The sequence below is a fragment of the Lates calcarifer genome, linkage group LG16_LG22, assembly GCF_001640805.2.
Source record: "Lates calcarifer isolate ASB-BC8 linkage group LG16_LG22, TLL_Latcal_v3, whole genome shotgun sequence".
In the NCBI taxonomy this organism is placed as follows: Eukaryota; Metazoa; Chordata; class Actinopteri; family Centropomidae; genus Lates; species Lates calcarifer.
Window position 1 is genome coordinate 21,234,149 of NC_066848.1, and position 27,429 is coordinate 21,261,577.

At 39.9% G+C, this 27,429-nt stretch overlaps 1 protein-coding gene across 1 annotated transcript in view; it reads right to left on the reverse strand.

Annotated features, from left to right (window-relative positions):
- piezo1 (piezo-type mechanosensitive ion channel component 1) overlaps positions 1–27,429 on the reverse strand; it is an 80,806-nt gene that overhangs the window by 3,379 nt on the left and 49,998 nt on the right. Inside the window, 37 exon segments of the mRNA XM_051076451.1 lie at positions 1,490–1,679; positions 3,618–3,697; positions 3,797–3,919; positions 5,474–5,646; positions 6,293–6,385; positions 6,921–7,109; positions 7,565–7,712; positions 7,873–8,031; positions 8,205–8,266; positions 8,710–8,862; positions 9,412–9,559; positions 9,758–9,905; positions 11,073–11,301; positions 11,474–11,683; positions 12,963–13,151; positions 13,920–14,178; positions 14,447–14,623; positions 15,061–15,171; positions 15,272–15,340; positions 15,532–15,557; positions 15,559–15,704; positions 16,045–16,116; positions 18,085–18,229; positions 18,550–18,650; positions 18,779–18,847; positions 19,339–19,421; positions 19,779–19,868; positions 20,263–20,428; positions 20,774–20,870; positions 21,451–21,694; positions 22,104–22,260; positions 22,699–22,803; positions 23,284–23,488; positions 23,778–23,978; positions 24,157–24,282; positions 26,544–26,720; positions 27,058–27,224. Coding sequence (XP_050932408.1) covers positions 1,490–1,679; positions 3,618–3,697; positions 3,797–3,919; positions 5,474–5,646; positions 6,293–6,385; positions 6,921–7,109; positions 7,565–7,712; positions 7,873–8,031; positions 8,205–8,266; positions 8,710–8,862; positions 9,412–9,559; positions 9,758–9,905; positions 11,073–11,301; positions 11,474–11,683; positions 12,963–13,151; positions 13,920–14,178; positions 14,447–14,623; positions 15,061–15,171; positions 15,272–15,340; positions 15,532–15,557; positions 15,559–15,704; positions 16,045–16,116; positions 18,085–18,229; positions 18,550–18,650; positions 18,779–18,847; positions 19,339–19,421; positions 19,779–19,868; positions 20,263–20,428; positions 20,774–20,870; positions 21,451–21,694; positions 22,104–22,260; positions 22,699–22,803; positions 23,284–23,488; positions 23,778–23,978; positions 24,157–24,282; positions 26,544–26,720; positions 27,058–27,224 — 5,287 coding nt within the window.

Sequence of the window (27,429 nt, forward strand, 5' to 3'; positions counted from 1 at the left end):
TGGACTGAACAGACAGTTTCTTTGCTTTAAATATCAAAACTGTGATATTCTAAACAACCTAATAAAGTTCATGATGATGAATTTATGATCATGGTAATTGAACCATGCATTTTAAACCAGCTATTTTAACAGAAAGCTAGTCTGCTAAGCACACTGCTAGATGTTATTTTAGATCTTCGTCTCAAGGACCAAATGAAGAATACTGAGCAGTCACGTGTTTATTTACATACAGGCATTTTTACTTCAGTACCACTTAGAGCCTCTTCACTGGCTCTAACTTGTGCTTCAATTACAGCCTGCGACAAACATATTACTCAAATCCTAGCCAGTTTATATTGGCTCCCTTTAAGGTTAGGAAAGGATTTTCTGTTTTTACTGCTGACTCTAAAGGTGATAAATCGTCAAAATGAATCACTGATTTGTTGACTGCTAATGTGCCTGTGCATCTCCTTAAATCCTGTGCATCCTCAGGGACATTTAGATTTTTTGATCACTAATGCATACAGAACACATTTTTTCCAAATGTGTGTTTTTGTTTGTTTGTTTGTTTGTTTGTTTGTTTGTTTGTTTTTTAATTTTCCACCTCAGACATTTTAATCCCCATTGCCAATGCAACATAAACACATGCATTCTTCTTTATTAGGCTTTCATTCTGGAGTCCTGGCTTGTAGTTTTTACTGTTTTCCAACACATTGCACCATTTTCATGTTTGCCTATACAACAAATGCATAATATTTTTTCAGGTTTCACTTCCTGCTTTATTATAGAGCACTGTAGGCCAGTGGTATAAATGTATGTCCACTGCCCCACACACACACACACAAATACACATTCACACTCTCTCACTCACAGATATGTACAGCTGAGCACACGTGTGAATGCAATGCAAACACAAAATAAAACATATTATAGAATATACACAATAGAAAATATTATACCTGGAACTGTATGTGTGCAGTACATTTCTGAACTCTATGGTTGTGTGTGCATGTGTGTGTGTGTGTGTGTGTGTGTGTGTGTGTGCATCTTTGAAGGGCGTACTTATAAACATAAGTATATGACTCCATGTCCATATGAGCCAACAACAAATGTTTCTCATGGCATAATTTTGGCAATAATCCCCATAGAATTTAACATTTGGATAATGATTCACTATCATCATGTAACCAAACTGGGATTTGAAGGATTTCATATTCTGTAAATGAATGAATATTTGGTAGTTATGATCAGGACTGATGTTGATGTTGATGTTGATAAAAGTAATGGGAATGGAAAATAACATTAATATATAATATTTGTATATATTTTTTCAGCTTTTTTTTTTTTTTTAATCCGAGCTAGTATCACAGGGTGGCTGGTCCTGGTCCTGGACTCTGAAACAGTTTTAACTTCTTTTAAATAGCTCCTTAAAACATTAATGGTTTATTGTTTTGAATTATTGTTCATGTCTAACTCACGTACAAGTTATCTGTGAGTGTGTGTCCCTTACCCATATCCAGCCAGGAAGCCCAGGCTGGGTGGACTGACTTTGTCATTGAATATAACCATGGGTAGAACGCCACATGAGGAGGGTTTACAGCCTGCGATAGCAATGTCCCACCACTCCTGGTTTCTACTGTCATTCAGTGACCGGTCACTCATCAGGGACAGGGTTATGTTCAGGTAACCATTTTCATTACCTACAAGACAACCAGTCAGACAAGTTAAAACAGACACTTGGACAACAAATATGGAACAAATATATAACAAATATACACTTCTGGTAGTTTTGTGGCCAGGCTCACGGTGCAGCTCTGACACACATGGATATGGGGCGAGATCAGAAAGAAAACATTATCATAAATTAGAGGCTGTGACAATGACATGACACACTGAAAGTCTGGGAATCCTGTTAATAATTTTCCTCAAAGGAAACCTACTAATGTTTCCTCCTCACAGCTCCTCAAAGTGCTCTTTCCACTGTTCAACATTATCCATAGTTCATTCAGCAGCAGCAGTTCTCCCCCCTGGCTGAACATAGAGTCAAACCCTGCACTTCCTTCTTGAGTTGCCAGAACGTCTTTGAAGCAGACTGAAAGTCTTCCTCCGTAGCCTCCCCTAACTCCTTCCACACCCAGGTTTTTGCTTCTGTGATTGCAGAAGCTGCAGAAGCTGAAAGCCCTTCTTCTGCTGCCTGACAGCTTCCTTCACCATCAACAGGTTCTCAGGTTGCCGCCTCGACAGGCACTGATGCTCCCTGTAATTACTTCAGGTTGAGGCCGACCAGACCCCATGGCTACAGGCCTGTCCACCATTTGTCATCATAATGATCAATACAATAATCATCTGCAGTTAAATACCATCACAGTGTCATATATAGATGGCAGTAGAATTAAAAATGTTATCTAGTTTTTTCATGTTGTAAAACACCACTGTAAACTGAACTTGAACATCACATGTATTGAAAATAAATAGAGGCTCAGCTGGTACTTTGGCTTAGTTAAAAAGACAGAGACATGAGCAGTTGTTGTTACACAGTGTTTTGAATGGAGAAACTGGGAGGGATGTGACAGGAGCGGGCCGTCCTGAGAAAGTTAGCAGAGAGAGAAGTTGTAATTGATTTACCAATTGTCAGACTCCAACAGTCCTGTTGATTTGAAGTAGCAGCTGTAATAACATTAAACAAAGTTTAATTTGATGTGCTCATGTGCAAAAAGGTTTCTGTGGTTATTCTGCAACAATCTGGTGCTTGTCGCACAAAATAATGTGTCCAGCAGATCTGCCATGTGTACCTGTGACATCATCATTCTAACCAGTGGTTCCAGATGGAACAGAAACTTGCTGCCTTGAGACTTTTGCAGAGAGTAAAAGATAGGCCTTCAGTGTAGGCTACTGGCTGGTAAGAATCACTCATTTATTTTAACTCTGTCTGGATAGTTTTAATGCTATAATCAGAATAAAACAATTTATTTCTGTGTGATTGCATCACCACACCTTCTACTGCACCTCTCCTCCCACAGGATGCAAGATATACACCGATGTTGGAGACCCCACCCTGCAACCCACAGGACCAAAAGTATCCACTGCAATGCACTCCAATATCCCAATGCCAGGACACCCTCAGAGGTCCTGTTCCCATGCCCTGATGGGTCAGAGCTGTTTTAGCGACACAAGGGGGGCCTACGCAAATTAGTTTTAATGTTGTGGCTGATCTGTGTAACATGGAGAAATGTAGTCAGAGAAATAACTCAGTGATCCCAGGAAAATCCACTGTGTTCCACAAATAGTCACTTTGCCAACACAGTGGTGTTAGTGCTGTGAGACACAAATCTGGTTGTTAAAATTAATCCAGTAAGAGGAGAGACTCAAATGTTAAGAAGAAACCTCAAGGACTGGACAACTTTTCTTAGTGAACACATTTAATGTTAGCCACTGACCTTATGTGTCTATATGGACACTTCTGATGTGATCCAGGTAGAACGGTTACTCTGTACTGTACTTATAATAGAAAGCAGTCATTAACTCATTCAGGTGTTTTGGTTGCTCCTTCCATGACTATCTGGTCTGATGCTGGAAATGATTCTGCCTGTTGCTAGAAAACATTTGTACATTTGTAAAGTAAATCAGTAAATTCTAACCTTCATATAGTTGATTGACTGGTTTGGCCTCAGCTCCATTGGGGGCACGGATGTAGTTAGGGAACATATTAGGAACATGCCTGGGAAAGAGACAAGATGCCATCTTTCAGATACAACTATATGTATTAAATAAAACACAATACACTTCACATAAACATCCTTCCAGAGACTAAACCTACACAGGTTCAGTGCGATTGCCAACCAGTAGTGAGGCCAGATCTGCTCTGACTGGGTTCCCAGGCTCCAGGTCTATAGAGTGTTTGTCAAAGGTGTGTTCTACTGTCCCTCCTTTACCCAGGTCCCTGTCAGACAGAAACATTCAGAGAAAAAGAGAGTCAGATACAATTGAAAAGAAATTAATAATTAATATTGTTCAAATGAAAGATGAACAATAAGAATAAAATCTTATTAAAATAAAATAGAAACTAGATTAAACAGGTAAAAGACAATGAAAAAATAAATATAATATAAAACATCAAAACAATTCAATGAGTTAATAAACAGAATAAAAACTGGCAATAAAATATTCTAACCAAAAGCCAGGCTGTTTAAAGAGATCAACACTTTCAGCTGCTTTCAGATCCTCAGACAGACTACTCCAATGGCTCAGAACATGAAAACTAAAAGCTGCCTCACCAGATGTTTTTGTCCTGCACTAGCAGGAGGCACAACAGTTCTTATTACAGCAAACATGATAACAAGATAAAACACAAGAAAGCCAGCATGGTGTCAACTTCATTGCTTCAAGCCAAATGCAACCTACCACCACGTGCTTCAGTTTAGTTTTTCTGGAAGCCATTCATTTACCACCATGCTAATTACTAGCTTAACTGCTAAACCTTTGGAGTGTTGTTACTAATTTGGCACTACAGTCATTGTTTATTATATGTGGGACAGCTGTGGGTCAGGAGGTAGAGCAGGTCGGCCACTTAATTGGAAGCCCAGTGGTTTGATCCATGGCTCCTCCAGTCCTAATGCTGAAGTATCCTTGGGCAAGATATTGATATTGAGCCCAAAAATCCCAGATGGTGTACTATCCATGTGTTAGAGCACTTATGTATAGAACAAGTGCAGTATGAATGGGTGTGTGAATGGGTGAATGTGACCTGTAGTGTAAAGTGCTTTGAGTGGTCAATATGATGACAAAAGTGCAATTTGCAGTTAATATGCACACAATTGTGTATGAGCTACAGCCTGTTTTAAGGTTCTATAGATTAATGGACAAAAAACGTTTGGCTTTGGCATAACCTAATTTAAAAAGGCATATCTTTTACACAGTGGCCCTTTTAGAGCATCTCAGACTCTTGACCTGCAGTAGTTTGTCAGCCTCAGCTGTAATTTGTTATCATTATCATTATATTGATATACTGTACTGTTTACTAAAGTTAATTCAGTGTTCATTTATTTTTCAATTCTCATGTTACACTGTGTTAGGGAAATATTATTATATTATTATGCCACAGATCATAACACATTAACATGGCAAACACGAACAATAAGCTACATATCAACATCACCACATTAGAAACCTGATTTATATTTAGTTATGCCCCAGCTAATAACATGGCAACTGACTTGCTGGTTTTGCCCATCATTGATCTAGAGCTTTGGGTTGTACTCCCTCCCCCTGCATCAAACAAACAAACAAACAAACAAGCACCCTGTGAAGGGGTTCTTTGGTCTTTTGCTTTACAGCTTCAATTGTCATTTGTCACAGTCTGCTGTTCTTTGTCAGCTTGAGCAGGCAATGTTAGTGGATAACTATCCAGTTAGTGATAGTTGATAGTTAGGTGATAATTATGTGTGATACATAATAGTAGAATGTTAATTTGTAGTAAAGAGAGGAAAGACTTTACCTCTGGAAAGTCCAGGCCAGGCGTAGTGTTAGGTCAACAGGACTTCCAAGTAGCTCTTTAATGACCTCCTGTCTGCTGGGGGGGCTGATCCTCCATACTGATCCTGAACTACCTTCAATCATGGCCGTCACAATGTCCTCATAACTGTAGAGAGTGATGAACTGCATGGCTACCTAGATGCACAAACACACAAAATTATGCATGACAAAACAGGTATACAGAACCTGACTCGACAGCACACAGATACACACACATACACACACTAGCTCTCTGAGTATGCATGAGCTGAGCTTGCAAGCTGATCATTCCTGCCAGAGAAGTTGGAAATATGTTTAAAGAAGTGTCTGTTTTTTTGAACAGGTGACAACAGTGACGTAAATAATTCACTTCATAATTATTGGTCAGTTATTAGAAAAAATGTGATGATTGACTAGAGGCAGCAAATAAGTTACCGCCACAAAGAGAACGAAGAACTGAAAAATGCAGAATCTGGAAAGACACAACAGAAACAGAGTGTCTGGTCTGACTAAAGACAAGGAAAATTGTTTTTTGTTAAGTTCAAAGGATAATTTTTGTCCAAAATGAGGTCCAATCTAAGCCTCAGCAGTTCACAGAGAGGCCAGTCGCACGGTGCATGAAACATGAAGTAAGGCACAAGTGCATAGCAAATGGCATTTTTTATTGACTGATAAGAATGGAGAAGGACAAAGAGAAAGATACACACACAGAGAGAGAAAGAGAGAGAGGAAACAGCAGGAAAGACAGATAATAACAGTACATTCAGACAGACACATTAATCAAACTGAAATCAGAACTTACTGGTTTGTCTCCAAACTTTTTGGTGAGTTGTTCATATTCATCCTCTGTGAAGGGCTGGATGGACTGCTGCTGCACACTCATGGTGAACAAGGGCTGAAAGAAGATCATGTACTTTTTACAGACTGTGTCTTTCTGTGTCATTTGTGTTTTATATTTACATCCATATTCCATTTGACATTAAAATACTCTTTGCAGACTGTGTAAATACAGTGTTGCTGAATTTATTTCTGTGTGGCCCTACCTCTATGACCAGTAACCAGTTACCAGTTTAAATATCTTAGTGGCAGTGGCATGATTTTCTCTGGCATGCTCAACAAGACCAAGCAAATTTAAAAATGTATTTAGAAACCATATCTAAAATAATTCCTGTATACTGACAGTATGTCTATTTACTTAAAACACAACAGGCACTATATAATGATTAAAATGACTTATTAGTGTTTACTCCATGTATCTAAGCAGCTCTATCAATATCAAGCAGTTTTGGAAATTTGAAGTAAAATTATATTAAATGCAGTTATTGTACCATACCTGTAGAGTAATCATAGCTTTTACACACTGTATTTTTCTATTCTAAGAGAGAGAGAGCAGAGCATTAGAAAACACTGCTGTATAAAATGCTGATTACCTCATATCCTCCCAGCTTGACAGTCACTGTGACATCAATAGGGTGGTTGACCACACCCACTACTGATCTGACCAGTGAAATGAAGAGCAGTGGAAACCAGATGATGCAGATCAAGAAGAAGATGATGAGTCCACCCATGCCATATTTCACTATCTTTTTCTTCTTCTGCCCCTTAGGCTGTGGGTATTTCTGAAGGAGGAAATATTATTTTTTTAAACCAAAAATATAATGTTCAGTACTTTCTTTACATGTAATGATAACCATAATTCAGAGGAAACTAGTGCAAACACCTCCACCACAATAAGTGGTGATCCTTGGAGATGTGTTGTTGGGGTCAATATCCCCTGATACTGACTACCAAAGCAAATTGGTCCCAGGTGAGGGTTCACACCGACCCCTGGATAAATCGCAAGTTCCAGAACTGCAGCACCTAGCCTGGAGCAGGTGATCTAGTGACTCTCTCTAGTGAGACAGACCTGGGAGGGTGAGCGACCACAGACACAGCCTGAAAAAACTGCATGAAGTAGGCAGATTTCCTGTCTGGAGGAAGCAGAGCACCTTCCTCCAAAAATCTGCTTTACCCCCAAGTATCCCTATCAGACATTTACTCTGCTGTCACATCACTGCACTCATAAACATCATACCTTCTCTGTCTCACGGCTGCATTTAATGATGAAGATGTTGGCATAAATGTCCTCCACACACATCCAGTTCGACAGAGACAGAGTGGTGTCAGTCCAGACCCAGTCCATCACTGCTCGCAGCTCCACCAGGAACGGCACCAGACGAAACCTACACACACAAACGCACAACATCTATACCCAATATAAACATATACAGTGTGTGTGTGTGAGTGTGTGTGTGTGTGTGTGTGTGTGTGTGTGTGTGTGTGTGTGTGTGCGTGTGTTCATTCCACTTAATAGCACAACAAGCTGCAGACTTGTGTTCGTACCCTTGGAAGAGAAACAGGTTGAGGTGGTTGTATTTCTTGGTGAGGAAGTTGCCGAGGATACGAGTGGGATAACCACAGCGGATCTGATAGGCTGACAGACCGAAGTAAATACACTTGACAAAGTACCAGAGCTGGGCCACAAAGTTCTGATTGAACTTCCTAAACAGACAGAAGGAGAGATGAGGAAAATGAAAGCTTATTAAATCAAATTTGTAGCAGTGTTCTGAAGACTCCTAAGACACCTAAATTGCAAAGTCTCTGGATGAGATTTTCTCATAGGTGAATTAATCATTTAAAATGGATACTGAATGTGTGATTTGATTTAACTTCACCTTTCAGTGACAGCAGGCAGGATGAAGAACATCCACAGGTGGATCCCAAACACAAGGATCACCTGGAGGCAAGAAAAGGAAGGAGGATGTGCAGTGTGTATGGATAGAAAAAATAAAAATACTTTGAATTATGAAAAGCACATTAATAGAGAGCGTCAAAAAATGAAGAGCAAGGCAACTAGAAACATGTCATCCTAACAAATACTGCTCAAAAAGTCTCTTAGCTTCCTTCTGCATTATTAGTTCTCCATTTGGGTGCTAAGAAAGTTAAATGATCTTACAGATGATTTTTGTCAGGACATGAAATTTTAAGGAATGCTGAAACACAGATGTGTAAATCCACTCACTGGTGTGTGATAGAATTTGTGATGGCAAATAAGGGAACAAACAAAATCACTGACAGAGAGCCACAGCCCTCCACTTCTGGACCTATTCAGTGTTCGAAAAACATGCAACCACACAGATCAATACATGAACACTAATAATCTGAATAAGTGGAGTGAACCTGGAAAATGAGTTTTCCCAAGACAGCCTTGCGCAGGTACAAGGCTCTGTCAATGATCATGGTGCTGAACTGGATGAGCAGCATCACCAGGAAGGCCTCAGGAACCTGGTCCTCTGACAGGCTGGAGGCTATATCAGCTGCTGCACTGTGTTTCTGAAGGAGAGAGATGCAAGTCATGAGAGATTCTCTCTATTAAAATATTCTGTTTTCAATATGAAAACTTTATGATCAAAGGTGATGTGGCCATGACCTTTGATAAAGAAAATAACTGTTTCGTTGTGCAATTAAAGGGACTGCACATGCAATGACAGTAAAAAATTTAGGGCATTTGTTACTGAAGGTGCAGCTGTATTTTGTGCAGAAGAGTGGGACATCAAGATTAATTGATACCCCCTCATTAAGTCACTTCACTCATTTAATACCTCTGAAACAGCTGACGCATAATGAAAATGGCCTGATGAGAGACGGCTTCAACAAGAAGGTAAATAAGAGTAGCAGATGATGAGGCAGCCAGACAACGTGCCTCTAAAAGTTATTTGTATGTGCCAGGATAGACTGAAAGTAGTTTTAATTCTAAAAGCACATTTCAATTTCCTCTTTATTTTAATTAGAAATTTTGATGTTTTCTCATTGTAGTTTATGTTTTCATATTAACTGATAAATAATCACAGAATCACACACAGACTTCCATCTGTCTCTCACCCCAAAAGCCCAAAAGCCAAAGACAACGATGATGAAGTCGATGACATCAGTCAGGAACATGAGTGCATAGACATCAGTGGCAGCTCGATACTCAGCGTGGAGAATATCACTGAAGAAACCCTGAGCTGGCCTGTAAACACTCTGAATACTGCAGAGGAAAAGAACATGCATTAAACAACTGTTAGTGGACATTTCAGTGATGAGTTGCAGCGAACACAATCATTGCAGCTAAATCATCTGTATTCATCTGAAACTATTTTTTGAATAAGTGACTGTTTTGTAGTCAGTAACATGAAATATGGGGATAAATGTTCTTTGAGGGTGACATCACAGCATCTATACTCACACAGAGATGAAAATATGTTTTATCTTGTGTCCCACAGCCAGCAGTCTCTTACTGGCTGCCTCTCTCTTCCTGCCTCTCTGCTTCTTCTTTACAGGTTCTTTACTGGGATCTGTAGTCTCAGCTGTGGGCTCCGCTGGAGCAGATAGAGCTAGAACCATGGAGGAATTCAAAAAGAATTAGCACAACAGAGGAATAAGAAGAGAAGGTGGTTTCAAATCTTTCCTGAAACATATTTTCTCTTTGTCACACATTCTATATCAGCACAGACATGACCAGGATAAAGAGAAAATATCAGACTGGAGTGCAGAAATGGATTTCAATTAATAACAGCAGAATTTTCTGCCACATTGGTATTTGGAACAAAAGATACATTCAGTTCATTCAGTACATACATAATGGCAGCATGTATTTTGTGATGATTAGCTCCAGGAATCCTGCCTGTGTGTGAACAACAGCAAATACTTCAGGCAGCTCCCTCATTTCTCTTTCATTGCTCTTACTTTTCATCTGAACACATTTAAAAGGCTAAATGTTTCTATGAGACCAAAATGGCTTTTCACTGGTATTTCTGTCTGTAGAGTCTGGATCTGTGGATCTGATTACATGCGACCTACTGCCCCCAAGACCCTGCTCAACACACACTGTTACTATTATTATCCATCTATCCATCCAGTATCTATACCACCCATCCTTTAAGGGCTGCAGGGGGCTGGAGCCAGTCCCAGTTGACACTGGGGGAGAGGTGGAGTACACCTTGGACACAGATCACCAGTCTATCACAGGGCTGACATATAGAGACAAACAACCATTCATACCTATGGGCAACTTAGAGTCACCAATGTGCTGTGAGGAGACACTGCTAACCACAGCACCACCATGCTGCCCACTATTATTATGGCAGATGGCCACCCACCCTGTGTCTAGTTCTGCTCCAGGTTTCTGCCTCTTAAAAGCACTGTCGCCTAATGCTGCTAATGATGGGAACTGCTGGGTCTCTCTCTGTAAATGTCATAAAGAGAACAGTCTAGACCTGCTCCATATAAAAAGCCCTGTGGTGATTTGGAGCTACGTATATGTAATATATATAATAAAAATGACTTGACTGTGAACAGATCTACATTACTGCAGATATTTTGACTTGGAATAGTAGATAAAATAACCAACAGAGGTGGTGGCATCACTTTATTTTGGTGGACCAGTAAAGACATATGTATGATGCCAGGGCCATGGATGTGGTACACCTTCATGGAACACAGTGTTAATGTTACAAGTCACAATTTTACCATCACAGTCTACACATGAAGAAGCCACATACCTTTGCTGTGCTGTTGTTTGGGTTGTTTAGGTTTCTTGCGGAAGCGGATACTGCTGCTTTTCTTTGGGACATCATCATTGTCTCCATCCATCTTATCTTCCCTCGGCCAGCTGGGAGGATTCAGTGTGTCCTGTCCATCTAATGGCTCAGGGCGTTCTGGTTCAGCTGCAGTGGGTTGTGGGACAGCTGCAGCAGAGCTGGCACTCCGTTCAACATAGTCCACATCATCCTATATTGGTAAACAGTGGACTTTAAAAACAACAGAAGTCTGATATCTTAAAAAAAAGTAAAGTTCTATAAAAAATCTGCTGACACTGTTCCATGATGTCACTGCTTTGGTCGGCTGCTGCTATTGGTAGAGCAGTAACCTCTAGCAACAAATATCAAGTACTTGCACCAACCTTTTCAAGTTGAAGTTGGTCCAGCTCAGTCATATCCAGGTTGTCCAGGGTGGATGTTGAACAGACTCTGCCCTCCTTTTCCTCTTCTCCTCCTGCCTCCTGCCTCCTTCCATCTTCACCTCCTTCTCTAGTTTTTCCTTTATCCTCACAACTTTCTGGTGAGGGGCTCTGCTCCTCCAAGGGGCCCTCGTGATCCCACAGACCATAACGCTACACGCGCACACACACACACACACACACACACACACACACACACACACACACACACACACACAAATATTTATGTGCAAAGCTGAAGATATGCTAGCTAAAGGAATGCTTACATGGAACTGTCCTGGAGCATCACTTCTTTAAGCATTCCTGTGCTCCTACAGCATGGGGAGGGGTAGCTGCTCTGCTCTGCTCTTTAGTGGATTTGGGGACATTTACTGGAGATTAAGTAAAGGTGAAATATATTGTTTACAACTATAAGAACATACTATAGGCCAATAGAATACACAATAGAAATCATGCAGATGTTTTTTCCATGGACAGCATGCTTTAGCCTCATGAGGCCTCATTTGACAGTGGTGTGGTACAGCAGTATGTGCTGGCCGAAAGAACAGCAGCAGATGAGATGCTTATTAAAATACTCTGCAGGGGGTGTCCCTTTACCAGCCATTGCCACTACTGATATTATGATATGATATGATGTCATTTAGTTTATTATTTTAAGCCTTCTATAACATTACTATATTATCCCACAGGAACTTAAAATATACTTAGTCTGTTATGTTATATCAATATTTTTTCTATATTTTCTATAAAGCACTGTGATATTTTTTTGTTGTATTTTGTAATTTTATCATCTTTACATAAGTTTTAATTTATCATATAATGATATCTGTTGTAGTAGTTGTAACTACTCAATAGTGAGCTTTTCTCATATGATATCACTATAATATTACAAAGACAGGATAACAGAGGAGAGATTTGTCTGTCATAGGTGCTACCCCACTGGTCAGAGCTGAAAGTAGTGAGTGGAACATTCATCCCATCATTCATCCCCCACAGTGCTGGTGGAGAATACTGCTAGTTTACTGCTATCAAACTAAAGGCCTCAGTCACCAGCACAGTGCTGGGTTTGCATGATATCGTGTATGTAGTCATCAAATGTATACTCCTATACTTTTACAGTGTTCCAATTCTAAAAGAAGTGAAATGAAAAATGAAAATGAAAAAGTCATATAGAGAGAACATTAATCAGCTACAGGTGATAAATACAAAAAATAAAAATTCTTAATTCTTTTTGAAGGGAGAAGGAACAGAATATCAATCATAAAACAATTATCATCGGAAACTCAAGGTACAGGTGAAACTTGGTGAGGCTTAGATAAGGGCCTAATGAAATGTCCAATGGCTACTGGCTGTGTCTAAATTTAGTACAAAAGGGTATAGTTTGAGCTGTTGAGTGTAACCATCACTGTAAACATGGTAAATAGTGACTGACCATGAGCAGGGATCTGTGGAAGAACAAGGCCAGCAGCTGGAGAAGGTCATATTTGATGTAGTTGTCAGTCTTCTCCAGGCCCAGGATCCGAGGTGGGAAGAAAGGCTTGTCTTCGTTTAGTGTCATCTCATAAACGCTGTTCCAGGGAAAGAATCCAAACTGGAAAAGGTATTTCACCACCACCATCACCTGGAAAGAGGCAGAGCGGCACAAGAGTTCATCCTGTCAGGAGGCTACCAGTTAAAATGCAGAAAAGGCAACAGTACACATGCTGTCCCCATTAGGTCAGGCAGTAATATATCTGAGCTTGCTGTGGCCTGTATATAGAAATTCTCTATTCTATTCCTGTAATTCAGTTATTAGATTACAGTAGTGACAGATCTGTAAGCTTAATTTGCAATTGAAAGACCATGCTATACTCTATCAGAGATAGTGTTTATGACATGTCCAAAACATGCAAGAAATCAGTGTTCACAGTTGTTTGGACCAGTCACAGTCAAAGTTGAAGTGAAAAGCCAGCCCACAGACAGGAAGGAGACATGATATCTTTATCTATACAGTACATGACACACATTTTCATAAAGTATCTATTGGAAGACATTCGTAATATTCCATTTGGTTGTTGACATGAAAAGTGACAGAAATAGTCACAGTCTCAGTCACAGTATGGTATGAAATAATGGCCAGGAAAGTCACAGGTCACAGTGATCTTGACCTTCGACCTTGGTGACTCCCGTTGCTAGCACCCAAAATGACAGTCAGTGAGTGTAATACATCTTGCTTTTGAAATAGTGCTGTTTTGCAGCTCATACCCACTGAGATTTGACGTTTTTTCACTTGTACTGTGAAAACAATGGTTCATCATTTTCCTTATCTACCTGTGATGGTTTATGGCAGAGTTTTTGAAATTACTTTAGTTTCTGAAAGGTGTGTCTGTATGCATCTCAGTATTCATACCTCTGTGTAGACTATAGCAGTCATCCAAAACTTCTTGGTTGGTCTTGGAACAGCCAACATAGCCCATAGAAACACCAGTATGGGCAGGACCAGTGATATCACAGAAGCACTGACCACATTGTTTAACACAATGATGAAATAGCAGACTAGCTCTGAGTTTGCTGCCAGCAGGTTGTACATGGCAAACAGCAGCTTCAGCAGACGGTTCTGGTTATTATAGAACTCTCTGCACTGTTCCAGCTCCTCGATGAAGAACTGCCTGCACAGAGAGAAGGGAGAGTCACAACCATTTATCATCTTTGGTCTTTCAATAACTAATAGAGCCAATAGCCAGAGCTGTGAAATAAAACACAAGCTGTAATAAATGATAGATTTCATTTAACACATTCATAACTCAAACATTCCCTTTGAAAACATGTGATATAACCAAAAGTACTCGGAGAAGCCAAGATGATCAAATGAAACCAGTAACCTCTGTAACTATGGATTATTGTTGGTCTTCAGTCATGAGTGTTCACAGTATCTACCTGTCTCCCAGCAGCTCACTGGCTGTTCTGGAGTGTCTGTGTTGTTGTTTGGATGGCTCTGGAACCACCTCCATGCTGCTGGATGGGGGTTCAGGACTCAAGAAATTCTCTGTGCTGTTGAGCCTCGGCCTGGGGGTACACCTGCCTGTCACACCCCTGCTATCCACCTCCATGCAGCTGAGAGAGTGATTCAAACACATATACATCAAGGCTGAGAAACTGAGGATGAAAAGTGGATTTTTGACATTTGAAATGTATCCAGAGCAAGACTTTATACTGAATGCCCCTCTAGCTTTCACTTGTGAAGTAGATGGGCAACAAAAACACACTATTAGCTATTCATAGAGCCTTGCCCATAGTGACACTAAATGTTAATTTTTGTTTTAATTTTGCTGGTGCTGCTCAAGGAAAAGGTCATTATGTATCAAAAACAGATGAATCCTTTATGAACATGTTCAGTAAATTTCATTACAACACCTAACCAGACACCCCAAATGGAAATGGAAACCACATCACAACATGATGTGTTCTGCAAGCCATGCCTCTCATCCATCTGTGGTTGGTAAACACACAAAGACATATGTGACAGGTACCCTCCTCCACTCCACACTAACCTGTATCTGGTGGAGTTTTCTGCATCAGTCTCATCCAAAACAGGTCTCCAGTGTGGGACTCTCACTACCCTGAGATAGCTGGTCATCTGTGGAGTCTGCTGTTGTATGATGCTGCCAATCAGAGGGAGACACAAGTTAGACTGTGTGTGTTTGTGTGGGGTGTGGGGCCATGTACTATACATGTTGTGGAAATATAAATATGTTACACAACCACACTGTGGGGACCTCCTTTTGGGGACAAAAAGCATGTCTCCATGATGAACGTTTTATAGTGAAGACCCTTGTTTAAGATGAGAGTAGAGTTAGGGTTACTCATATAGTGGTTAGGGTAAGTCTCCAGGAGTTGAAAGTCAATGTAATGTCCTCTGAAATGATGGAAACAAAACTGTGTGTTTGTGTGTGTTTGTCTGGGCTGAGTGTTAATTCCAAAGATCCACTTTTGCTCAACAAAAATGTCTGTGTTGTGTTTACCTGCTGTATCTTGTGTATGATGAAGTAGCGCTCATTGCACAGAACAGTAGAGGTCTCTCTGTACTGTTTAGTCAGCAGGTTGAGCCACTGAGTCAGTCCATCCACGATGGCCAAAATTATGGCCCATAAGAAGCGCAAGATATCCAAGATCCTCTGAACCGTCTCACCATGACCTGGGTAGAGGTATAAAGTAAAGCAAGCCAACTGTGACTGACCTAGAGATTTTCTGAGAAAATTCCAGTGTATACATTTCCTCTATTTTGAAAAGACTGCGGATACACTGACTTTTGGTTGGTTGTGTCGGAACACACAACCAATATACTGTAAGTATTTTTTAGATACTGTCATGACTTCCTCTCATTATCAAAATAAATGACCACAAACACAACATGCAGCCAATAAAAACCACGCACTGTAGACTGGACACACACTGTCCACTACATTCTATGGAGTAAACACAGCAGCATAGTGTCATGATGAAAGGTGGAGGAAAAAAAGACAATGTGAACTTACCAGACTCTTGTTCCTCCTCTTCCTTTTCCTCCTGAACGACAGGGTCCTCGAACACCTCATTTTCCCTACAACCTACACACACACACACATACATGTATTTGGAAACAAGAAATGTATCACCAGAAAGGACAACCCAAGGTCTGCCAGCTGAGTTTAGCATCAAATGGCCCTAACCCTAACTCTGAAAGGAGAACAAAGAAATAACCACGGAACTCTTCAATGACACTGAAGCCACACAGCCAGGACAACTTCAACTCGTTGGACCTTGCAAAGCAGCATACCAAAAAGGCATATTCTTTTTTCCTCCAGTAGACTTGGTACGGTAACTGATCCTACATTACCTTACCTACCACAGCACAGCTAAGCACAGGACTCCAACTTCTGCCCACATATTGATTTGATTCAATGTATTCAGTTCAATTCAATTAAGTTTTATTTAAGCACTGAATCACAACAAAAGTCATCTCAAGGCACTTTTCATATAGAACAGGTCTAGACCATACTCTTCTCTTTTTTACAGAGAGGGACCCAACAAATCCCCACTTTCTTTCACTGGGCTTGGTTGTTTGTCTGCTTATACTCTGACTGTCTGACTGTCATCTAACAGTTTTGCATGCATCTTGCTAACTTTCCTATTTAACCTGGAACCTTCTGACTTGGCCTTAGCAAAGAAGCCTTTGATACCCTCCCCTACATGCCATGTGGTCAGCCCTAGAGACCATCTTTTGATTTTACCATTTTGGTTAATAGTTCCTTTGTTTTAAGCCATGCAACCATCTTGCCTTTGCCAAAGACTCTCTCTCTCTCTCTCTCTCTCTCTCCCTCTCTCGCTCTCTCTCTCCTCTCTTTCTTTCCCTCTCCTCTCTCTCCCTAACTATTGATAGGGTAATTTCAGTTGTAGTTCCAAATTGATAGTATACTTTATGAGACCGACTTAATGAATGGATCATCTGTTCCTGTTTTCTAGGATGGAGCTCCCAAGGTGAATTTAGCATTAATTAACTCCTCTTTACGTTATGTAATAATTAATTACCTAATATTAATATTGGTATTAATGCCTCACAGCCAGAAATGAAAAAAACCCTATATATATCTGAGTGTAATCTGCCCTATCATGCACAACTCATCATGGGTCTAGATGACCCTAAAACAACAGTGATGTTGATGTGTGAATAGAGCAGGTGTGTACATGTGAAAGGGCACCTCCAGACAATGTCAAAGAGCTTTATATACTTTCCCTCTCCCTATGTCATACAATCATCAGTTTAGATATTTAAGGCATTTAAGCCTAGTGCAGACTGGGACCTCTTGGTTTTGCTTATACACATCCATTGTGATGTGTTCACTGTCATCAAGTCTGCAAGGACTATGACTTAGCACTTTAGACTTACACAGTTGCTGTGGATATGGCCAGTGCCAAAATCTTGAACTGTAGTCGGTCTTTCAATATAAAGTCTCACTTCATAAATAAAGGAATTGATTTTTAAAAAATTTGTCTAAGTTGTTAGACTGTTAAATACATCAATATTTAAAATGAAGGATAATCCTCCAAAATATGCAGCATGCATGTGAGTAGAAATAAAGTGAGAGTCACATCTTGTAATTTTGCTAATTTTGTGCACTGTCAGTCATTACAAAACAGGGGGTCGATTTACTCTACTGGGAGTCCCTCACACTCACTCTGGTCATTATTTTGCAATTTCAACTGTATAATAAGTTTGAAATCAATTAATGATATGGCCTGTGACAGAACTGAGAGAACTGAGAACAATACTCTTCCCTCCATTATTTCACAACTCACTGCCTCACTAGTTATATACATATATATATATATATTTTTTTTTTTTTTTTTATATATATATATATATATGTGTGTGTGTGTGTGTGTGTGTGTGTGTGTGGATTGAAGGAAGGTCACATTCTCTCTACTTGACCACAACACAGAACAACTGCTACATTGTTCTCGCCTGCAGTTTGCTTCAATCACTGTGTCTTAGCATCTGTTCTGATAATAAAAAATGATGTAAAAAAAAATCTAACCAATCACGGAGAAAGCCTCCTGTTGTGAATCCACTTTTCCTTCTTTCTCCTTCTCTTTTCTCTCAATCCTCCTCAACTGTCGCTGGCGTCTCTGACGTTCTCTAAGAGCTGTTTTCACACTGGTTACCCATGCTTGGTACGCCAACTAAGAGAGAAAAACAAGAATCAGCAACACAATAAACACATGGAACTTAAGAGTTTCAGCACTGCATGCTAACTGCAGCAAAACATTTTGATATAAGAACTGCAACTATATGCATTATATGAAATTAGCCATTAATGTGGTATTGGACTGTCTTTGGCCATGTTGCTGCCCTACTGCTGCGTTTGTCCACAAACTCTATAATATAGCTGATGAAACTCTGGAATGCATGAAGACAAATTAATCAATATAAGACTGTCATAAAAAACTGGTATGGACTATATAGAAGTAATTCTATTTAGTGAAACATGTGCATGTCTGACCTGACAGGCAGTCTGTTTCTGAGGCCTCTGTTCTTCAGACTGCAGCTCCTCTTCATCCTCACTGTCTGACTCAAACAGGTAGTACTCTCCGGAGTGGAGCACTATGAGCAAGAAAATATTATATTGCAACCTTCTGTACCTCATGATATGACATGAGAAGAACTATTTCAGTCTTCCAGTCTGTGGCTTGTTCTTGCAGTAATCCAAGATAAAACAGTGTTTGTCATACCTGTAGCATGGTTTAACCATGGCCGGTGCCACTTTTTCTTCCTGGACTTTTTCATGTCTTTCTGGGACTCTGGAAGGAAACACAGGAAGATTTAGAGGTGGCCAGGACAAATATGATGGATGGCTTTGCTAACCTTTTGCCTGAAATTAAAAATGCATGTCATGGTTAGATTTCTTCTTTCCTCTATTGGTCAAACATTGATTCATGCAGCTTTAAGTAAAAGCAAAAAAGTATTCGCAGTATCAGTTTTGGGTATTTTCAAATTTTAAGATAAGCTGAAGAAAGAATGAAGGAAAAATATGAATAAAGGACAGACAGGAGACAGACAGCATGGACAGACAAGATGAAAAAACACTGAAAGGAAAAATATTATTACCCTGCAAAGTGATAATGCACTTCACTGTTGGGTTCAAAGTGTTCAAAATTAGACTAATTAAACCCTGAGGGGTGTTGCATCTGCAGCTAAAAACAGGCTGACATCGTCATTGACAGGCCCATTGGGGAATAGCAGGGGCAGAGTTTGATGGATACTTTTACAGTCATAAACCAGTGAGTCCTACCAGCGGTCTGACTCGCGTTGGATTCTTCACTTGTTTTGTGTCCATCTCTGCACTTCTGCTGCTTGGAGCGAATTCTCTGCATCCTAGAGGAGAGGAGACAGAAGAATGGTGCTTTAACTCTCTTTTGGAACCAGTTCATAATATTTGCTGTGAGCTAATGTAACTCCTATGTTACATCTATGTGCCAGATGCAGTCCACAAATTCAATTTAGTGGGGATTTTTAGATTCAGTGGTATTTAGCGTGAGCACAGATGATTAACTTTCCCTGATTCAGGCCCCTTCCAATAAATGCAAATCTTAATACTACATCTACATCTAATACTACACATACCAGGAATGTGCTGACAAATTTGTCTTACTTGTTCTCTGATGGGCCATTATAATGCTACTCACAAAAGCAAATTTCATCATCTGCACTTACTGTACTGGGAACACTTACGATCTCTTGAGCTGTGACAGAGACTTCTTCTCAGCTTGTTGGTGGAACTTAATGTTCTTCACGATACTGGCTTTAAAGAGCTCAAACCCCCTGGACAGAAGAAACAGTTGTCACTGCATTTATAAGCAGGTTAAAGGAGAGCCAGCAGCTTCATTTTGTTCAAATTAAGTATGCCAAATAAATTATCACTGTTGTATATCACTGTTATATGTATATATATATATACACACACATATATATACACATATATACATATATATATGTGAAGAACTGAGAGCACAGTATAAGAAATGTCAACTTATCTTGTTAAACTGACAGGGGTAAGTCTAGAGCTGTGCCCAAAAACTCAACTTGTATTTTGTCAGTTGAATCACTGCACTTTTTTGGCTGTGTCATCATACACAGAGCAATGCAGTTGCGACAGCATGGTAGGCTGTTCAATTTACAAACCAAGTCTTGTCCTCACTGGCACAGTGTATATTACCTCGATGCCTGCTTGGCAGAAGCCTGCAGCTCTGCTGTCACATGCAGGAAGTAGAAACTGAGGAAAACTCTCCTCTGCATCAACAGGCAGAGAAAACAGATACTGTCCCAGATGATCCCGGCCTCCTCCACTGGGAGGCTGCAGGTCTTGTCACTCACTTCATTCGCTGTCAGGAAATAAAAATATGCAATTACACCTACTAAGATAAAAATGAGATGGGGGGGCACCCCCATAGCCGAATGGTGAGTGTACCATGTGGGCCTTAGTGGCCTGAGCAGGCGACCCTGGCTCCACTCCTGCTCTGGCCGGACCCTTACTGCATGTCATTCCCCCACTCTCTCCCTGTTTCCTGTCTCTCTCTCACTGTCCTCTAAATAAAGGCATAAAAGCCCAAATAAAATACTTAAAAAAGATAATAAATTATTTTTGATTAAATTATACATATAGTATTCTTAATATATACATGGTTGCTGTCGTATCATGTTATCATTATCATTACTAAAGCACTTACGGTCATAATATCCTTTGACTGTGCAAACCAGGCTGAAGAGTTGAATCACCCAACAGAAGCTCCTCTGCATCTCAAATACAAACACACACGCCAGGATCTGAAACACACAGGGAAAAATACACGATTCAGTGTTTCCAGGCCAGGTCACTATTTTTACAGTTTACAGATTTCTTTTCAAACTCCATAACAAACCCGATTCCATAATCTTAGAGTGTCCCTATGTCTATAGTAATGGTAATACAGTGATGGTAAAACAGGACTTTGGGGTCATAGCTGAACCAGAAAAATAGACCTTAAATCTAAGCGTAGGTAAAGGCACTACAGAGGACTTTAATTTGAATTATAAATAGATTTACATTTAAAGTAGAATTAAATTCTGAATTAATTTAATTTGACTTCATTTAAAATGATTTTATGTACACATAGTGACTGACTGAATTCTAAAACATCATTTACTTAACAACACTTATTGCATGTTGCTGGACTTCTGGGACTAAAATAGGAGTTGTATTTTATTTGTATTTGTGCTGTAGTTTCCTGTAGGTGGCACCATATGTTAAAATGGCTAGTCCTTTTAGTAAAATAATTTACTGATTACCAAGACAAAAAGTAAGAGGAACACAGATACCCTTAAAAGCTATAACCCAACACCAAAGCACCATGACCTTTATACTTACTGATAACACATTTTTAGATACAATGACTGTCACATTATAGATGATGAGACAGTCCCACAGAGCAAGGCGAGTCCTGGACGGTTTGACCAATAGCTGGGTTCCAAACAGCAGAAAAAAGAAGCAGGCGAGCAGGTAGCCCAGTCCAAACACAGAGATCCTGGTGGCCCCAGTGACAAAGACCACTGACAGCACAAACCAGAAGAGGTAACGGAACACCAAAACTTTAGCCATGTCCAGGTAACTCCTGGAAGAGGGCAGGGAAAGAAGTATTTCATGTCCAAACATTCTAAATTTGATTGACAAAGAAGCTTTTACTGGGAGATGTGAGCAGGAGAGGGAGAGTGTGATTTAAAGTGCAGGTCCAACTTCTTGTTTCTAAACATTCAAATGGCCATTTAGCTACTCTTCATTATGAGTTTGTTTTAATAGTGATAAACCAACAGCTAGATAGTGAAAGCATTAGAGTCCAAACCACATGGTTGATATTATGTGATTTGAGCTCATTCTAAATATATACATATGTGTGTGTATATGTCTATTGACAAGAAATAAGAAACTGTGGTACCTAATCCTAACTTGGATATATTCAATATTTAATTCGATATTTCCCATGCTGTACATCAGTGAGACAGACAGACACAAGCTGTTTTTACCTGCAGTTAATGAAGTTGGGTGCAGGGTTAAACAGTCGACCCTCCATTGGATCAGGGTCATCTGTGTTCTCTCCTGCCAGAACCATCCATTCCTCTGTGTGCTCACACTCAAACACCTTCCACTGCTGGGATGCACACATCAGAAGCACAAAGTCCGCTGTGGACACACACAACAACACAATACATCATCATCTTCATCATTCTGGTACTGAGACAAAACTATGGGTTTACATATTAAATTCAGCTTAATGTGCTTTGTTTTTGTATTTTTCAAACACAGATACTGCTCTCATTCAGTGAATAATTTCAATCACTTCTATTTTGAGTTTTTTTGGTTGAGGTTCTCTCCGGGTACTCCAGCTTCCTCCCACCATCCAAAGACCTGCACATTAAGTTAATTGGTGACTCTAAAATGCCCGTAGCTGTGAATGGTGGTTTGTCTCTATATGTTGGCCCAGTGACTTGTGATCCATACAGGGTGTACCCCGCCTCGTGTCCAATGTCAGACCCTTAATGAACGGATGAATGAATGAATGAACACTGACACACACACACACACACACACACACACATACACAAACACAAACAAACTGACCTATGAGGTTTTTGGAGTTGGGCACAGTGTAGAAGTCAGGCAGATAGATCCATTTAATGAGAGCTGAGTTCATGAGAACTTGAGTGTTCCACCGCCATGGGTAGTCTGCAGGACAACAGACACACAGGAAATACATAAAGGTACAGGTAGGTAAGTAGAAGTAGGTATACTATGTAACAGTATTTCTATAATGGGGGTGTTGTGGGTGATGTTGTGTATTATGTTTCAGCTTTTCAGGAAGAGAGAAGAAATACACCTTGTACAAGAAAATACCCTGAGAACCAAAAGCTAGTGGATCAGAGATCAACCCACAATGGGACAAGACTTCAGCTCTCCAGAAACTTGCAGGGCAACTGTACCAGATGGCATTACATCATACTGGTATATCAAATAAATTGGGGACACAATGTGTGCAGCATATTTGGCATATCACAATACAATTTCAACAATATGTCCATTAAAAATATTGGTGCTATTCACTTATGGAGAGTGCAGGTGCTCTACCCATACACCTAAAGTAGAAGAACCTACTGTAGTTGTATCATACTGTCATCTATTTGCACTTATCTTGATATCAGAACTCACCTATGCAGAGAGCAGGTGGTATGCCCACACACAGCAGGTACTGGTAGATCATGAAGATGGACAAAAAGAGACAATATTTGGGCCAGATCTTGACGATAGCTGCCCGCCGCCGCCTAACCAAGATGGCTACCAACCAGCAGCCATGGATTATCACCAGGAAGTTCATCCGCTGGCCAATAACATTCACCGTCATCAGAAAACAAATCTTTCAAAAAGAAGGTAAGAATTTGGAGATTAAGATAAAATACAAGTAGAAAAAATATCATTTTACAACTCGGTTATCTTTTTTGTAGTCAAACCATTGATGCTCTGGAACAGTATACTAGAGTAACTCACATAAGCATTTCTTGAATGACATCTAAAAATGGTTGCAATGGAAAACTCTTTCCATACAGTTCTCTTTTTAAATGCTTTTCCCTTATTTACTTTCTTTTTTTATCATTTCCTGCTCCAAAAAGCCCTGATTCAGCAATGGAGTGAGATTTCCAAGCTACCTCTAATCCAAACTTGTAGAAGGTGTAGTTGAGCAGGTATTTGATGCAGGGTATAAGGCCCTTGTTTAGAGTGTCCCTGGTGGCGGCAGGGAACAGAGCCGGGATGGTGGGGGGAGATCGTTGGAGCTGACGGTAGTGGTGAGCCTGGTGACGGTACACTGTCGCCTCAAACACCAGCAACATCAGTACTACCAAATGGTTCTGCAAAGAACATTCAAGAGCAAAATCACTTTACTGGATCAGCAGACTCAACATACAAAGAAAAAGAAAACTTTTAAGAGCTGCATATGTAACCTCAATATTGAATGAGTACTGATACTAAAAACTGTAACTGTAACTGAAAACCAAATGTTGGCACAGACAGCTGAAATGGTTGTACCTTGCTGTATCCCAATACAGTAGCATCTTTCCTGATGCCAAACCAGTTGGCTGGATCCACTGGCTCCTTATAGAGCGAGGAGTTAATAATCTCCTTTGGCAACAGGTTGGTTTGATTTGTTAAAGGCTGTTGGGAAAAGATGACAGAAAAAAGTAATTAAGGGCGAGGATCAACACCTTAGCACTCCAGCTTCCACTGGAGCATGTTATTATTGTGGCAGGTCAAGTTACTCTACAACGACACCAGCTGTCCCTGCTCATAGGGGAAAAAAGAGAGAGAGAAGCAGTTTGTGACTTTGACACAGACTAAACTTATATCCAGTTCAGAGCTGCCTAAACTCATACTCACACTGCATGAACATTTAAATAATAATAGCAGACAAAATTTGTTTTTTTCCATAATAAACACTAAATGTTTTCTTTCAGGATAGAGGTACAAACCCTATTGTAACCTTCCCTTCAGACATTGGCACATTCTATCCTTAAACACACATGTTTCATTGGTGTTGGACTCTGGTATTCAGCTCTTGTCTGAATTTATTTACTATCAGGCTCATTAGTAATTTTATTTCAATAATTGTACTTTAAAGATGAATATTACCAGCACCTAATATTCATGGGAACTGTACTGTCTTATGGAGGATTTACTGATGACATTTTCTAATGCCACTGACACCATAACAAATACAAGACATACAGACTATGATATGTAACCCTGACTTGGCAATTTCATAATATGGACCCATACATAGTCCAGACAAGTCACAAAAGCCCCTATTAATGGCTTCAAGAAACCAGAGTCTCTTTAATTCCACAGAATCCTTAAAACACAATTTGTTTATATGAGACAAACTTGAGATGACTGTGACAACAGTGTCCAAAAGTCTGGGAATAATCAGTCAGTGTCCTACTAAAGAGTGTGTGTGTGTGTGTGGTGTGTGTGTGTGGTGTGTGTGTGTGTGTGTGTGTGTCTGTTTTTTTCCTCTACACCATAGAGCCCAATAATTGTCAACAAACTATTAAAACACATCAGTGAACCACACTGCTGCATCTTTATTACTTTATTACTTCCTTTATTACTGTGAACACACACACACTGTCCTGCTGCCCCAAATACTTACTACAGCACCAAATGTGGATTGATCCACAAAGATAAAAGTCTCTTAATAAATGCACGATTTGTTCCTGTTTTAGAATCAATATCTGTTCCTGAGTGGCACATTAAAATGTCCACTTTTGAGTGAAATGTTTCCTTAAGAAGGTCTGAAGAGTAAAACCAATTCAGCATGAGCATGGAAAAAATCAGCCTGTTGCCTTGTAAACAGCCTTTAATTGCAGACACAGAGAGGTTAGATTCAAAAGTTTACTGCACACCTCTACAATAATACCTCTCCAGCTTGCATGTGTGTGTATTCAACAGCTATTAGTTTCACTACAGGAGAAACAAAGGCAAACTTGTGCATATGCAAACTTGTGCATAAATGCCATGTTGTTGCTCCACTGAGATCCTGACCCTGGTCATCCATTAGAGGAATAAGGTTGCTATATGTCTACTGACCCCAGCATCATTCCAAACTCTGGAATCACTGTTCAAATCTCTGAACTCATCAGTGAATAAAAATGCTGCATTGGTGAAGGGGGTTCTGTGGTTGGAGGAACGACCAAGGCATTCAGAGTCTCAGTGGGCAGCATTAAACTTTGTGATATTATGAGTCTATGTCAGTCAGACAGATGGAGACATTTTAAACATAGCTATGGTCAACAGTGTAATTACTGCTCCATCTCCCTGCTAGTCACATATTACACTACACAGTGTTGAAAAGGAACTAAGCACATTTATATATTTATAAGTGTTTATTTTAATTTTTATTTAAGATCAAGAATTCTACTTCACTTTTTACAAAGAAAATTGTCTAAATATTTTAAGATTTCACATTAAAATACATGTTGTGTTTATTTAATATGCTGCAGTACGAACAGTATATAAAGAAGCTAAAATTACAGTACAGTAAATTGGTGCATACATCTTAATGTGCCATTTATAATAATCCAAGCACAGGAAGCAACATCTCCACCAATTTAATAATGTGCAGCATTTAGAAAACAACCATGCACTACCAGTTCCACAGAAGAGCATGGAATTGAGTTTCAAAATGGTGGTTTCCCAGGGACATTAGTTACAGTTACAGTTAGTTACAGGAAGGCCAACTGACCAGGCTCTACACCTGACATTACAGCAGCACAGCTGATGAGCTTGTGGGCTCTTGCTCTTTTCCTGCTGTTCCTTTCACCAGGACTGTATGTTGGTATCAATAACTAACTGAAACATAACATCATGCCTGTTGCAAAAGATATTGTTGATGCAGCATGTGTGCATGTGTGTCTTACCTGGCTACAGTTACTGGAGTACTCAATAGGGTTGACAACACTGAGCTGGTACAGCATCTTACACATGATGATGACACACACCCAGACTGTAGACAGACATGAAGCCATGGGCCTAAAACGACCATAGGGCATTGCCAGAGACCACAACACCACCAGGACCAGGTTCATCACAGATGGCTACAGACAAACCGACAGGGGACATATAGATCATAAAACATCCATGCTATTATAAACATGTTTAATAGCTTTATGTCAAATATCATATAACCTACAGTAACAAGTGCAAATTATGCATCTCTCTGGCTAATACCAAAACAAAATGTTCTGAATATGAATGTATTACCGGACGTGTTCTGAGTGTTCTAAAATAGTGGCACATTAATTCCCACAAAAGCCAAAAAGGTTCTTCAGGCTTCTCCTACTATTTTGGATTGACTGATTTTCTGTGCAGTGTTTCATTAATTCTTTGTTTTACTCCTTTTACAAACAAAACGCTCATTCTCAATGGGTTTACCTCTTCAAGTGCAACCCACACAGAGAAGAAAGCCACCATCTTGAGGATGTGGATCTCCAGAAGCCTCCAGAGAAACACTTGAACTTTGGTGAGAATGTCAGAGAATCTTCTTGACAGAACCAGGAGTCTGTCCATCACCAGACCCCACTTACTGGGCATCAACTCCACTTAACAAGGAAAAAGAGTGTTGGGGGAACAAAGACAGTGAGAGGATGAGGGATAGACAGGAGAAACAGAAAAGCAGAAATGAACTGACATCAGTCCTAAGATCTGTCTTGAGTGTCCTCACATCCAAGGCAAAAGACCACAAAAAATCTGATAAATAGAAAACTCATGCAAGCTTCCCTTCTTACTCAAAAGTCACATCAGATG